This window comes from Zingiber officinale, chromosome 2A (assembly GCF_018446385.1).
Source record: "Zingiber officinale cultivar Zhangliang chromosome 2A, Zo_v1.1, whole genome shotgun sequence".
Taxonomy (NCBI): Eukaryota; Viridiplantae; Streptophyta; class Magnoliopsida; order Zingiberales; family Zingiberaceae; genus Zingiber; species Zingiber officinale.
Window position 1 is genome coordinate 105,691,276 of NC_055988.1, and position 14,019 is coordinate 105,705,294.

General features: G+C 36.4%; 2 protein-coding genes across 5 annotated transcripts; both read right to left on the reverse strand.

Annotated features, from left to right (window-relative positions):
• Positions 1-2,888: 2,888 nt before the first annotated feature.
• Positions 2,889-13,635, reverse strand: LOC122041859 (histidine-containing phosphotransfer protein 2-like). Of its 2 annotated transcripts, XM_042601712.1 has the most exons (6): positions 13,102-13,635; positions 12,511-12,641; positions 12,353-12,421; positions 3,910-3,981; positions 3,567-3,639; positions 2,889-3,088 (listed from the first exon to the last, which is right to left on the reverse strand). In XM_042601712.1, the coding sequence occupies exons 1-6, from the start codon at positions 13,150-13,152 to the stop codon at positions 3,044-3,046; spliced, it is 441 nt and encodes a 146-aa protein (XP_042457646.1). In that variant the 5' UTR covers positions 13,153-13,635; the 3' UTR covers positions 2,889-3,043. The 2 variants fall into 2 exon arrangements, with proteins under 2 accessions (XP_042457646.1, XP_042457647.1); XM_042601713.1 differs by lacking the exon at positions 3,910-3,981.
• LOC122041858 lies at positions 6,086-12,341 on the reverse strand. Of its 3 annotated transcripts, none has more exons than XM_042601708.1 (2): positions 7,137-12,341; positions 6,086-7,033 (listed from the first exon to the last, which is right to left on the reverse strand). In XM_042601708.1, exon 1 carries the CDS (start codon positions 8,308-8,310, stop codon positions 7,378-7,380), a length of 933 nt encoding a protein of 310 aa, XP_042457642.1. In that variant the 5' UTR covers positions 8,311-12,341; the 3' UTR covers positions 6,086-7,033; positions 7,137-7,377. The 3 variants fall into 3 exon arrangements, with proteins under 3 accessions (XP_042457642.1, XP_042457645.1, XP_042457643.1); XM_042601711.1 differs by having other exon boundaries at positions 6,086-6,805; positions 6,915-12,341; XM_042601709.1 differs by having other exon boundaries at positions 6,086-6,365; positions 6,451-12,341.
• Positions 13,636-14,019: the final 384 nt, after the last annotated feature.

Consider the following 14,019-nt stretch of genomic DNA (forward strand, 5'->3'; position numbering starts at 1 on the left):
ATGATTATCTTCCATTACACAACTTGAAAGGGCTCTTATCTATTTTTTTTAGGGCACATTATTTAAAAACTAATTAGCTATTAACACAGCTTTCCCCCATATGAACTCTGGCAGTCCAGAGTTTAATAGAAGAGCGTTCATCATCTCCTTCCTCTTATGCTTTAAGTAGTTTTTAAAGTCCTTCTAACTGGGAGGAAGCTTCTCAATGATAGCAGCCACCTGGAAGATTTCACTCAAAACCATCCCTTTTGAGTGGATCTTGTGCAAAATCACTTGAAGCTCCTGGAGTTAGTAATCACTGTCTTAGAGTCAACCATCTTGTAGTCCAGGAATTGGCCAATGATGAACTTCTTGACCTCTGCACCCTCTGTCATCTACTTCTTGTTCAGGGATTCCTATAACTCCTTAGCTGTTCTCTTCGTGCTATACTCAGCGTACAACGAGTCAGTAAAATAGTTGAGGATGTAGTTTCAGCAAAGGAACTCAGAGTGAGTTCATACCTTCACTGTACTGATGGTTTGTGCATCAACATCCTTAGTACGTATGGGAGGGTCCTCAGTCAAGAACCGAGTTAGATTGAGCGTGGTTAAGTAGAAGAGCATTTTATGCTGCCACCTCTTGAAGTTCAATCCAGTGAACTTTTCTGGCATTTCCCCATGGTTGATCGACGTAGTTTCAATTGGGGCAAAGGGGACTTTCATGTGCTAAGTCTATTGCACCTCAAAACTTTGTTATGTAACCATCTCAACAGAACGAAATCTGTTTTAAGATTGTTGGACAATCTGATGTTGGATATATTGGAAAAAATTACTGAATTGAAATTACACAAAATCAATTCTAACTTATCTGTTGAGATGACATGAACGAATAATCTCAGGATGCCAACGAGGCTAGTTCTGCCAAGATTCTGGTGGTCTGAGTTGCAGAGTTGATACAGTGCGTAGCATAATCGGAAGTCAATCGCCAAATCAAGAAGAGAATTCACTGACTAAGATACCGAGACCTATGTTCAACACAGTTTTCTTGAAACAGATTCGTCCCACCTCCGGCTATACTTCGATATTCTCTCGGGTCGTCTGTTTCCCAGAATACAACGGTAAAACCACACATGCAACCAAGCACTGGTTTTTTGTGGCGAACTGAAAATGTACCCAAGTGCTATCATGAGTAGTTCAGCCGAACGGATGCACGACTGAGAGAGTTTTGTGGGAGAATACAGGTGGACAGAGGTTTGCTTCCTACTCTTCCTCTCGCTTTCTCTTTCGCTTATCTTCCACTACTTTCTATTCTTTGCTCAAGATCCAGCCTCCTTATATAGGAGTCCTCACCTTGCCTATAATGAATGACCAAATTATGGTCATTTAATGTTGGGTTTAATGTCTCTATTCATGAGTTTAATATATTCATTAATGTCGAAACATTACAGAATCATTATTAATGGGTTTAATGTCGTCATTATGTGAAGACGTTACGAAGTCACCATTAATTAATTTAATGTTGCCATTAATGTCGAGATGTTATGAAATCGCTATTAATTTCATATTAATGCTTCTATTACCCTCTTGAACAACTAATAAAAAGAGATTAGGTGGTAAAATGTTAGTTTATTCACTTAGGCAAATTTTGCCTCGATTGGTCCAACATTCGACGTGCGTAGGTCGTACTTGTACACGAGACAACCTTAGTTCAGTACAATCCAGACCTTGAATTTGCACCCACCCCTGTGCACCCATGCGTGAGAGAGTTTCCCCATACATATGTTTACAACATTTATGCTTGTATCATAATTTAAACCAACAATAAGTTAACAGACTTCTAATGTGGGACTAACAACTCATACATAATAGAGTCTCTTCGTCTCCACCTCTTTATTCCATTCACATTTCCAACACTGACATCCTCGAGCACCAAGTGTCATATGCATATTGGTATCCCTGAGCACCAAATGTCTTCTTCATGTTGGTATCACCCCCCATCACCAAGTATCATCTTCAAATCAACATGCCCTTCCTCGAGTACTTAATGCTCATCCAATAACATTTCATTCGGGTTGGGAAGTCGCATTCGCCCTTCTCCATACGTTATTCAACTACCAAAGGATAATAGCCACAGGTGATTTACTTTTTTCATGTTATACCACAATAATATGATATTGTCCACTTTGGGACTAAACTTTTATGAATTTATTTTTAGACTCTATCTAAAAGATCTTATATCAATTGAGATATCTTTCATATTTTAAACACATGATATTTTTTTCATATATTTTGAATGTAAAACTTTAATTGTATTCCTAATATAAAGAAGCAAAGGTAGAAATATGATTTTTTTTTCTTATACATGGAGGCAACTATTTTCCACAAAGCTTTCTTTCTACATTCTTCTTTCTCTCGCATCCTAACGAGCCTCTCATCCTCCACTCGGTACTGACTTGAGCATCAATTGGCAATGCCGGTAGAGCCAATCAAACTTAACATTCTTTGTTCTTAGGCCATCAGATCTTGGATCCTTAGAAGGTGATCGTAGGCGAAAAGAAGTCCGAGCAAAGGAAAAGGACACCATCACTATTCATCATCGATAAGTTTATGGAGGTCAGTTTTGATGATCCACACAAGCTAAGTTGGGTCCGTGCAACATCTCAACCTAACTTGATTTGGATTGGATTTGACACGACCCAAGTCTGATCGACCCATGCCTGATACAATCATATTAGCAAAATGTGTTGGGTGTGAATTAATCATGCCTAAGACAATGACTACTAGCACAAAACCGAGCCATTCCAGGCGAAGTGTCACCCATTGGCACCTCTACCTTGGATTTACCTTCTTCCGGCAGTAAGATTTCTCTTGCATTGCCTAAGTACAAAACTGTTTCAGTGGCCAAATAAGTTTAAACAAGCACAAAATTCATGTTTTCCAAGCGTAGTTTTAGTAACAACAATCCAGCTAAATCTTCAAATTCATTTGAATATATGTTTAAACAGATAACCGATAATTTGATTACGGAATCTGAACTAGCGATGGAACGAATTCTTCTTCGTTCTTTAAATTTGTTTGTTGTTCTCGTAGGCTTGGATTGTCTGCTCAAGCTGCACAGAAATAGGTCAATTAGTTCAATCTTAACGATGGTCAAATCAGGAGTTTAGTAAGGTGATGTTATCTGGAACATCTTACGACTACTGTTGTCGACGCAAAAGCATATTAACTTCAGAAAGGAAGAGACAGGCAAGAAACAATTGATTAGAGAAAAACTCAGCATCAAGTCAAGGATACACAACTAATGCTGAACCAACAAATCTACTTCACATGTAGGCTAAGGATTAGTTCATGCTGATTTCTAAGGAAAATCGGGATTTTCACAAATGATGATATTTTTTTAACCATATCTGGCACGATATATTAGTCAGAATCAGTTATGTAGTTCTCCAATCATCTTCCCGTGTAGTTTATTTAACTAGATATAAATGTGAAAAAACCTAGTAAACCACAACTAAGCAGACAAGCTATGCCGAAATCTAAAGCTAGAAACACTGGACGAGGGGGTAAAGCAGACAAGGAAAAAAATACCTGCAACATAACCGCAAGTTTGTCCTTCAAACGAAAATATTCACACTCCACGACATTCAAGGCACTGAGACACCTGGAATAGGAAAGTTTGTCATGCGATATATAGTCGAATGAATAAAGGACATAGAAAAATGCTAATGCTGTTCAAGAAGAACGACAGAAAAACCACCATGAGTTGGATATCTTATTAAAAGTGTAACAGTTAACCATAAAGCAAAGGCTTCATTGGTGCTCCATTGTATTTATTTATGAATCGGATACTAAAATTTCATACTGACAGACAAAGTAACTTGTAAATTGTTTATAATTTACGCAATTCGATATGCTAAGCAACAATGGCTACCCTTCTTTATTGTTCTCGTCATAGAACTGACGGAAGTGAATGCAGGCCAATTTTACATTATTCGCGCCCACGCTGCAAAAGAAATCACAGCCAAAGGGAAAAATTAGACACTATAAATGCATGTATAATGAGCACTAGAAAAAGAATGAGCTACTAGATCCAGAGTAAACAAGATTTGATATCTCCTAATAGGCAATCAGGAAGTCAAAGTGGTAAAAGCCATTCAACCTATGATTGCCGTAATTATTTAGGGTCCGCTACAAGGATCTTACCCTTCCTTGAGTCCACACTAGAAAGGATTTAGAATTTTTTATGTTAACTATGCAAACCCACAGCAACCCTCAATTTTTTTCATCCAGAATTCAAGTATGGCATTGGTGGAAACCATTTGTGATGCATATTTGAATAGTTGCACAATTTAATTAAAAGTAATATATTCATATGATAATTCTCGGAGAAAAAAACATTTATCTAATGATTATGCAATAAGAACATGCGTACATGACAGAACATAAAAGGTACCTGTGCATGTGGTTTGACCAAAGAAGACTTTCTTAATGCAATTTAGACAGTTCATCCTTATTATAAATATAAGTTATGAGTTTACCAGAACTTAGCAACCAAATTGAAGCATTATATTATATATTGGTATCAATCTTATACACGAACATGATTATAGTCACACAGCATTTTTCGTCCACATAGAGCTTCAGCTAAACTAAGATTTTTTTTTTCTCACAATATTGTGGACTTACCCATCAATAAAAGAAAACATTTGAGAATTTAGTTGCGAACAAGATGAAAGTTGACTAAACTGGAAGATGATCAATCATCTTAAAGAACAACACTATCTAAACCTTTTTCCAAATATTAAAATCATGTTTTGAATTTGCAATTTTGATTGCAAATACAAGGACATTTTGTTCAATGTTGGAGAAAAGGATAAGCCAATAAGCCATACAGCTTCCTTTGATTTGAAGGTATCTCCTTTCAGTTTCTGGGAATATGGGTAGGAGACCGTTAGCATTTTAAGGTCCATAATGCATGTACTCGCTAGTGTGAGGACAGATTATTGCATGCTAATGGTGCATTAATGGTGCACAGTTTAGCACTTTGTTCACAGCATCACAAGTCAGAGTAGGATTATTAGGTTTATATTATTTGTCGAAGCAGTCTGGTGCATGAAATTACCGCCAATGTGAAGTCTCGGAGAAGTGTCGAACCACTTTGGGTTATTGTACACAACCTAACCCTGGGTTATTTTACACAATCTAACCTTGCATTGCAAGAGGCTATTTCAACGACTTGATTCCATGACCACCGGATCACACGGCAATAACTTTACCATTGAAAGCTCCCCTTCACATTTCATAATCCATAATTAATTTCAAAGTTCCAAACAATCCCTATTTAACCATTTATATTGACATTTACAACCACAAAAAAAACTGCTAAAAGTCACTACTGACATGAGACACTCTGAAAAATAAAACAACTAGCCAACTAAAAATCTCTAAGAACTTCTAAAATGTCCAAGTTCATTCCTCTCACATTTTGCATCATGCTCATGCAGTATAATTGTATTAGAAATAAAAAAAAATGAAAACCATGAAATATGATTGTGGGCTTTGCCTCTGTCAATGCAAACAGAAACTAGCACTACACTCTGCTTTATCTTGGACGATATTTACCAGAAGCCTTCTAGTATATATCTGTGGGTAAATACAAGCTCAAGCTAGTAAAGAAAATTGCTTTTTGATGCAACAGAAAAATGTGAAATGACTCATGAAGCAAGATAAGCTTAATGCAGATGGATGCTTAGTGCACAAGGTCCTCGCCAAAGTGAACTATATATCACAATGTGCTGTGTATCACACATCCTTGGTAGGTATACTGCTGATTCTTTAACTTCTGTTCCATTTTTATCATTTCATCATCGCTAAGCAAAACAACAGCTTATAGAGCTCTCCACATTGTGAGAGATAGAACTACAAGTCCAACCAAGATACGTTCAACTCACCAAGTAAATGGTAATACCAGTGTTTTAAATCGCGTAGCGTTGGTTCATAGCGTTTTTGTCTTGTCATCACGTAGCGTAAATAGCGAAGCGTATAGCGCAAGCTTTTCGTGCACGTCAATGTTTAAATTAAAAAAAAAATATATATACTTATATAAGTAAAATAAAAATAACATAACCTAAAATTAATCATAATAATTCATTACATGTCAAAATATCCCATAACAACAATTTAAAAAGTCTTATAATTAAAACAACATAACCTAAAAATAATCAGTATCATCCAATTCTATATCACTATCATCATCAATAGTGTCTATGGTTGGAAAATTTCCACTATCAAAAGTTGTTGGAATTACTCCTCCATAATTTTCAGCATCAAGATGATTATCTTCCACATCAACAAGACTCAACCTTGCTTGTTTGCCTTTGCTTCCACCTATTATATAAGAGATACGACATTTAAGAATTGATTATAGGTGAAGTAGATATAAATAAATAATTTGCGTATGCTTAGTGCTTACTTGAATTTTCAACAACTCTTTTTTTTGAATTCGTAGGAGGAACTTCAACTATATCCTCAACATCTTCGATTCACTTATCTGAGTCGAAAAGACTTTCAAAGGTAGTCGACGGCATACTCACAATAGGATCACTTTCAAATAATTCATCATCTTCAAGCCATTTAGTAGTTACGGGGAGAACTGGACCTTCTTTCTCAGTTATCCATTCATCATCCGAATTAATTTCATCAACTACAATGGGATCAATCTTATCTCTCCTCCTAATGCTTCTCTCCCTAAGCTTGAAGTTATATTTCACAAACACCAACGCATTCAACTTTGCAAGTTCAAGCCTATTTCTCTTTTTTGTATGAATCTAATATTACAAAGAAGAAAACATATATATAAAAATTAAAAATAAACAATGATATGAAAATTATAAAACAATTAAAATTCAAGTAGAGTTAGAAACTTAGAATACTCACCGATTCAAAAGTGCTCCAATTTCTTTCACATCCCGAAGCACTATAAGTGAGACCAAGCACTCGAATTGCAAATATAGTAAGCTCGGGTGTCTTACTTCCAAAACGTTCCCACCATGAGACTAATAAGTAATAACATTAAAAAAAATTACAAGAATGTATATAATTTTAAAATATGAATGCTAGTATAATTTTACAAGAACGTTTACAAGAAGAAAATTTTACCCGGGGTTCGCAACATTCTTGTTCATTTTGCTATTGGAGTTCCAAATTCTCCTTCAGCTTTATTATACAAGTCCAATTGGATGTCTGCTTTAAGACGATCATCAGAAGACAACATCCTATCCATGCAAGTATACAATCCATCTCTAACTTCATCACAATCAGAAAATCTTTCTTCATAACGCAATTGCGGGTTCAAATAGTACCCAGCCGCGTGTAGAGGATGATGAAGTTGTGGAGTCCATCATGAATCAATTTTTTTCCAAATGAGCTTGTATTTTCTATCAACTCCCTCACAATTAAATTTTATTGTCTCTTTTACCTTATCCATAAGTTCATAAATATATCCCATGACCGATCTCTCCTCCGAATCAACTTCCCTTAACACACTTACAAGAGGAACAACACTCTTAACACAAAATGCAACATGTGGCCAAAAGTTGGGATCATTAATAACAATTCTCTTCACGACCTTCCCCTGAGTTGTTTGAGATAGTGGTGAACTAACCCAATCTTCGGAAGCAAACATTTGTTCAAGTGGCCTTTTAACCTTATACATACTCTGAAGAGTGAGAAATGAAGTAGCAAAGCGAGTAACAGCAGGACGGAGAATTTTTTTACCGTTTGTATACTTTCTCATCAAAGAAAGTATAGTCCCATGACCATAAAGGAACTTCACAACCATCTTAGCTTGCTCAATTGTGTTAGAAAAAATCTTCAACTTTGCAATATCCTCCAACAGTAGATCAATGCAATGCGCCGCATAAGGTGTCCACCAAATTCTATGTCTAGTCTCCATAATTTTTTTCCCCGCCTTAATGCAATTCGAAGCATTATCTGTGACAATTTGAATTACATTTTCCTCTCCCACCTCATCAACAACATCATCAAGATATTTAAAGATCAATTTCCTATTTTTAATAGAAGCTGATGCATCAATAGATTTCAAAAAGAAAGTGTCGGCGGGACTATTTACCAAAAAATTAATCAAACTTCTATTCTTTCCATCTGTCCAACCATCGGACATAATAGTGCATTCATATTTTTTCCATGCTTTTTTATGCTCCTCATATATTAGGTTGATACCATCAACCTCAGCTTTAAGTATCCAAGTTCTTAACTCATGCATTGAAGGAGGCTTGAACCCTCTTCCATATTCCGCAATGCCCTCAACCATAGGCAACCAATAAGGATCATTCACAACATTAAACGGAAGTGCGGCAGAGTATATAAAACGACCAACTCTACGCTTCACATCAACCAGTAAATTTTTTTTGTATGTCGAATTTAGAGTTGTTTATTGAGGTTCAGAACTAACAAATCCATGAAGGGTACCTTTACCTTTTGATTCACCACTACCAGAACATCCAATTGAATTTCCTCCTACACTTCCAACTTTTGATGATTGCGTACTCATACTCTGGAGACCTTCACCAATCTCTCGTAACAATTCAGTTTGTTTGCTTTTAGATGTTCTAATTTTGTCAAGTGATTCTCTAATTTCTTTCTTAATATCATCCGGAACACTAACATAAGGTGCAACCCCTTTATGAGTTTGAGCTAAATGTTCTTTCAAATGAGTAATCCCTCCATTCGATATATGATGACAAAATTTGCACCGAACAAATTTTTCCCCTTCATTTTGATAACAATATTTCCAACCAATATCTTTTTTATCTTTTTTTGACAAATTCGTAGACATTGCAAATTCTAACCAGACAATTAAAATCCTAGAAAAAAAAAAGAAAAAAATCAGAACAAATAATTAATTAATTAGAAAAAAATGGGAATCAAGGCATCTAGAAGATCGATCATTGGATCGATCCAAGGAATTGGATCGATCCTGTGATCGATCGAGATCCTTTTTGTTCGAACAGAAAGGGTCTGGATCGATCATTGGATCGATCCAGGGCGTCTAGATCGATCCAAATACCCGACTCGCGAAATCTTTGCTCCTTTGAGAAAAAAAGAAAAAGAAAAAACGAAGAAACGAAGAAAACGAAAGGAAGGAGAAAAGCTTAACTCCAATCGCTGTCCCTCGCCGCTCGCCTTGTTGCCCGCCGATCACACCGCCGCTAGGTCTCTGCTCGCCGCTCGCCTCTTGCAAGTTGTCGCTCGCCAATCGCCGCCTGTCGCCTCTGCCCTACCTCGACGGTCACGATTCAACGCCTTTGCCCTACCTATTGTGTAAGCAATTTACAATTCTAGCGCCCGCTATGGGCCGCTAAGTCATGATAGCGCACGCTATGTGCGCTATCTACGCTTTTGTCTCAAATAGCATGGGTTATTCGGGACAATCGCTAATCAGCGAACGCTGTAGAGCGTTCGCTAATTGTAGCGCGCTATTCGCCGCTATTGAAAACCCTGGGTAATACCCAACAACTTTCTTTGGACTTAGTTTGTGAACTAATACAAACATACAAATTATTACGTTAATAATACAATTTAGTTTGCTAAAGTACGACATGAATCAACATTATGTATAGGTCTGGCCAATCATTGGTTCCCACTTGTCAAACATCCCAAAAATAAAACTCATTGTGATAGTTATTACACCCCATCACTAATCAATTCACATCAAGATATAGGGAACAACTCATCTATCTATCTCACTTCTTTGTAGATTCTTGCTTCACCCTTCAAGGTGATCCCCAAGATGTCCGTTAACGAGACAACTCTGTCACGACGTCCCTCGGTCATACAATCTAGAGAATTCTTCTACAAGATTCACAAGTAATACAAATATCCAATCAAGAATGGTAATTAGATCCAAACACAACAATCCATACAAGATTGAATTGATACAAAACATAACGGCATCATTGAAACAAGAAGTTGGCAAATCCTAAAAATAACAAATTATTGAAACAATCCATACAAGAAGTTGGCAAGAAGTTGGCATCATTGAAACAAGAACTTAGTTTGTGAACTAATACAAACATACAAATTATTACATTAATAATACAACTTAGTTTGCTAAAGTACGACATGAATCAACATTATGTATAGGTTTGGCCAATCATTAGTTCCCACTTGTCAAACATCCTAAAAATAAAACTCATTGTGATAGTTATTACACCCCATCACTTATAATTATGGTACAATAAATGGAAAGGCTTAGCAATTTTTCCGTGCTAATACATGCCAAAAAAGGCACATCTATTGTCCACATCCACTTAGACCAAGCTTTGTTGATGACCTGTGTCAATGACATGTGTTGGTAGCGCATGGGACATGGGCACTGGTAGGAGCTAGCATAGATGCATGCAAGGCCTCCTATAGAGGAAAAAGAAAAGCTGCGCATAAGCTCCAACCAGAAAGAAAGTGAGAGAGTAATGGCCTTGGTGTTTGTATTGTCATTTAAGAACTTTGAGTAGAGTATTATGATTTCATCGTCAATGAGCTCATGTTGCAGAGGGAGATGACTATGAGAAGATGAACTACGTGTTTGCCACTTTATAGCTCATCAAAATGGTTCACCATCATTGCTTGTAATGCTTTCAAGCTTGATCAAGCAATAAAGCATCTATAAGATGTTTGGTGAGAAGGAGAGAACTCTGAGCTTGGTGTTATATAGGAGGCGAAATTGCATCTCCTTGATCTTCCTCACGGTTTCCTTGCCTACCTTCTCACTAAATCACATTGGCACTAGAAAGTAAAATGGGGTGATCCAACAACTCTCCACCACGATCTAGGTACGAAGGTGCTTGGCAAGGACATTGATGATCCATATGCGCCATAGTGCTTGACATGAGAGGGGTGGTGGATATAAACGATAAGGGTACAAAAGAGAAGGCGCCAAAGAAAGTCGTAGCTTCAAATGGGTCAAACTCTCCTCCAATACCACTCGACCCTCCTCGTTCTTTATAGCTTAATAAAAAGTAAAAAAGAAAACTTGGAATTGTAAAGGATACACACAATAATTCCAAATTAATAATCTACCATTTAAAATCTCATGTCGAAGTCTTGCCCTATAAATTTTGGCTTCTCCTAAACTGAAACTTTTTGAGCTCATTTTATTAACCTAGAAACTAATCACTAAAATATCTTACCTACCAAAAGAGTGATTTAAGATCATGTTGTGTGATGCAAGTAGCATCATGTGTGTTACATTTACTTCATATGGTAAGAAGTATGACTTCGATGTTGAGGGATTAGACACTTAGGATTTGTCGAGCCCCATCTATGTGGAATATTGTGTGTCAATTCTATGGGGTCAAATTAAATTGATTAGGAATTTAACTTTTTGACTTGCTAACTTCAAATCTATAATCTGCGGTGAATAGGAATCTTCATGAACAGGCCGCCCCTTTAAATAGGTACAAAAATAAAGAAAATAGGGATGTAAACAAACTGAGCCAAACTTAGTTGTGTTCCAACTTGTTTATTTACTTATCGAGCTTGTTCAAGCTTGTTTATTAAAAATCTTATAAAGCTCAAGCCAAATTCAAGCTTGTTCATGAACATTGTCCTTGAACATTTTCATGAACATTATTCAAGCTATTAATCGATCTCAACTATCAACATTGTTATAATTTACATTAAATTGTTATCTATTCATGAAATTTATACTATGCCTTTATTTTTAAAATATTATGAATACTAGGTTTGGAAAGAACACAAAAAAAATCTACAAAATATACTATTTTTGATAATTAAATTTTATACAAATTAATAAATAAGTTTATTTGTAAATTGTTTCATGAATATTGTTCATGAACATTAATGAACCAAGCTCACTAGTGTTCAAGCTTCTTTATTCTATATATTCATTTACAATTGAACGAACATAAATAAGTTTTTATTGAACCAAACCCAAGCTTATTCACAAATGTTTGGTTCATTTACAGCTCTACAAAAAAAGTTATGCACTTTTAAAGTAATTAATTTATACCACCACCTCTTATGCTATGTTAATCCTTCTCCACTATCCCTCTTCCCGCAAACTTGACAAGTTGATTCTAATTTAAATGCCAGAGTGAGATAAGATCAAGTATATTACTAGAATTTTCCTTTCTAAGTTCATAGCATTGCTTGGATTCCCTAACTTGGATGCCAACAATTCGATCCGACCCACAAAGAAGGGTAGGTCAAACAGCCTCCCTCAAAACTAACTGAAAATATGATCATCTCTAAATGTGCAAATGACAACATTTTAATAAGAAAATGTGAGAACTAAAATAGAAAACAAAATAAGCAGAGAAGAGAATTAAAGAAACCTCGAGCTACTTCCTTTAAGTTGGTGAACATAAGCATCCACCTTTTGAAAGTCAACAACAGGTTGATTCCTGCAGAATCAAGTTCGCAGTTAAACAAGTGAACATAAAGATATAGTCTAATACAACCTTCGAAGGACATTCCAATGGCTAGAACATACAGCAATTTTGTCAACTCAGCTAAGATAATCTCTGAATCTTTGCAGAACAAGGTGATCACCTCCGCAACAAAATTGGGATTGCTGGCATCCTGCAGCATCTGGAGTTGTTGGAATTGCTGGTCCAACAAACCCTGCAAGAAAATTTTTCGACCAGATTAGAGCAGCCTTGCTTATCATTCCATCAAAACTCAAAGTCCACAGAATGTTGATACAAAAGAGAAGATCACAGTCCACCAAGTTAGTGTCATTATGTTCAAAACCATGAATCAAAATGAAAAAAAAAAGGAATGATACGATCAAACACGGAAGTCAACTCCAAGTCAGTTAAGAGATCCAAAAATGACGACGACTGTAATATTAGCCGAGAATAACATCACATCAGTAAATATCTGGGAGCACTGTTCGCAGCTCAAAGTAGGAGTAGAGCGCTCCATAAAACTGAAAAGAAAAGGCCTTTTTTTGCCCTTTTACAAAAAACAGCCAGTCAATTTACAGTTGGATTAACACACACAGAAAAAAAAATTTAGTTTTAGTTTTCATTTGTTCAACGGATGATAGAAACTGGAAGGAAGTATGAGTTACTCAGCGTACCTCCGAGAACATCCAATGCATCAAACTATTGAGCTCCTCCGCCGGCGTCATCGCAACGATAAGAAGCTAATTTGGTGGTTGTGATTCGGCCCCAAAACCAAACCCTTCCTCAAAGAAAGGGCAAGATGGGGCGAGGCTGAGCTATCCGATCAACGTTGCAGGCAGCGCGATCCACAAAGTTGAGAAAAAAAAGGAGAGGTTCTGATTCCTGCGGCCTGCTTTAAGCGATTCTGTTTCGATGGGGCGACAGAGACCAAAGCCCTGTCTTTCCGTGCTGCAGTCCGGTCGGGCAGTGGGGCGGGGAGATGCCTACTTATCTGTTCGCCATTGAAGGAGGGAACCGACAAGGGTAATCAGGTGATGATTTGAGGAAGCAAGCGTGCTGCGAAGCTGGCAAGGAAGTCTAAGCTTGCGGCGAGCATCTTGCGGCAGACTGCTTTTTTGATTTGGTTTGGCAGATTGCGATCACAACGCAGATCGTCGTGGGGGGCTCGGGATTTCAGGGGTTTACGTTTAGAGAGAAACACAGGAAAGTTGTTTCCTTTGTTTTTTTTTCTTTTGTAGAATTGTTGTTATTTATTGTAAATTTTTAAAAATATCAAATTATGTAGGATAATTTTAAAATTGTTAAATTATATATTTATTTTTTAAATTAATCGAATTAATTTTAGTCTGTATTAAAATATTAAAATTTGGAACAAAGTCGATTAATTTTTTAAATCAATTGATTGATTTTCATCTTAAATCGATTTTAAGTAAAATTGATTAATAGATCATGTAATCTTAGATTAAAATAAAAATAGTTTATATTTGTTCGACTATCTCTTTTTATTATATTCATATCTTCAAATGTCAATTTGATATTGGTACATCAATTGATTCTGTATTAAAACTAGTTCTTATGTGTTTGTTTATCTC

Bases quoted from the DNA above. Each gene is read 5' to 3' on its own strand.
- LOC122041858 (XM_042601708.1), bottom strand. From the start codon at position 8,310: ATGGTTGAGGGCATTGCGGAATATGGAAGAGGGTTCAAGCCTCCTTCA.
- LOC122041859 (XM_042601712.1), bottom strand. From the start codon at position 13,152: ATGACGCCGGCGGAGGAGCTCAATAGTTTGATGCATTGGATGTTCTCG. The intron at 3,982-12,352 runs GTTTCTTTAATT...TTTCTTTTGCAG, and splicing joins CTTAAAGGAAGTAGCTCGAG to CGTGGGCGCGAATAATGTAA. The intron at 3,089-3,566 runs GTATTTTTTTCC...ATTTCTGTGCAG, and splicing joins AACTTGCGGTTATGTTGCAG to CTTGAGCAGACAATCCAAGC.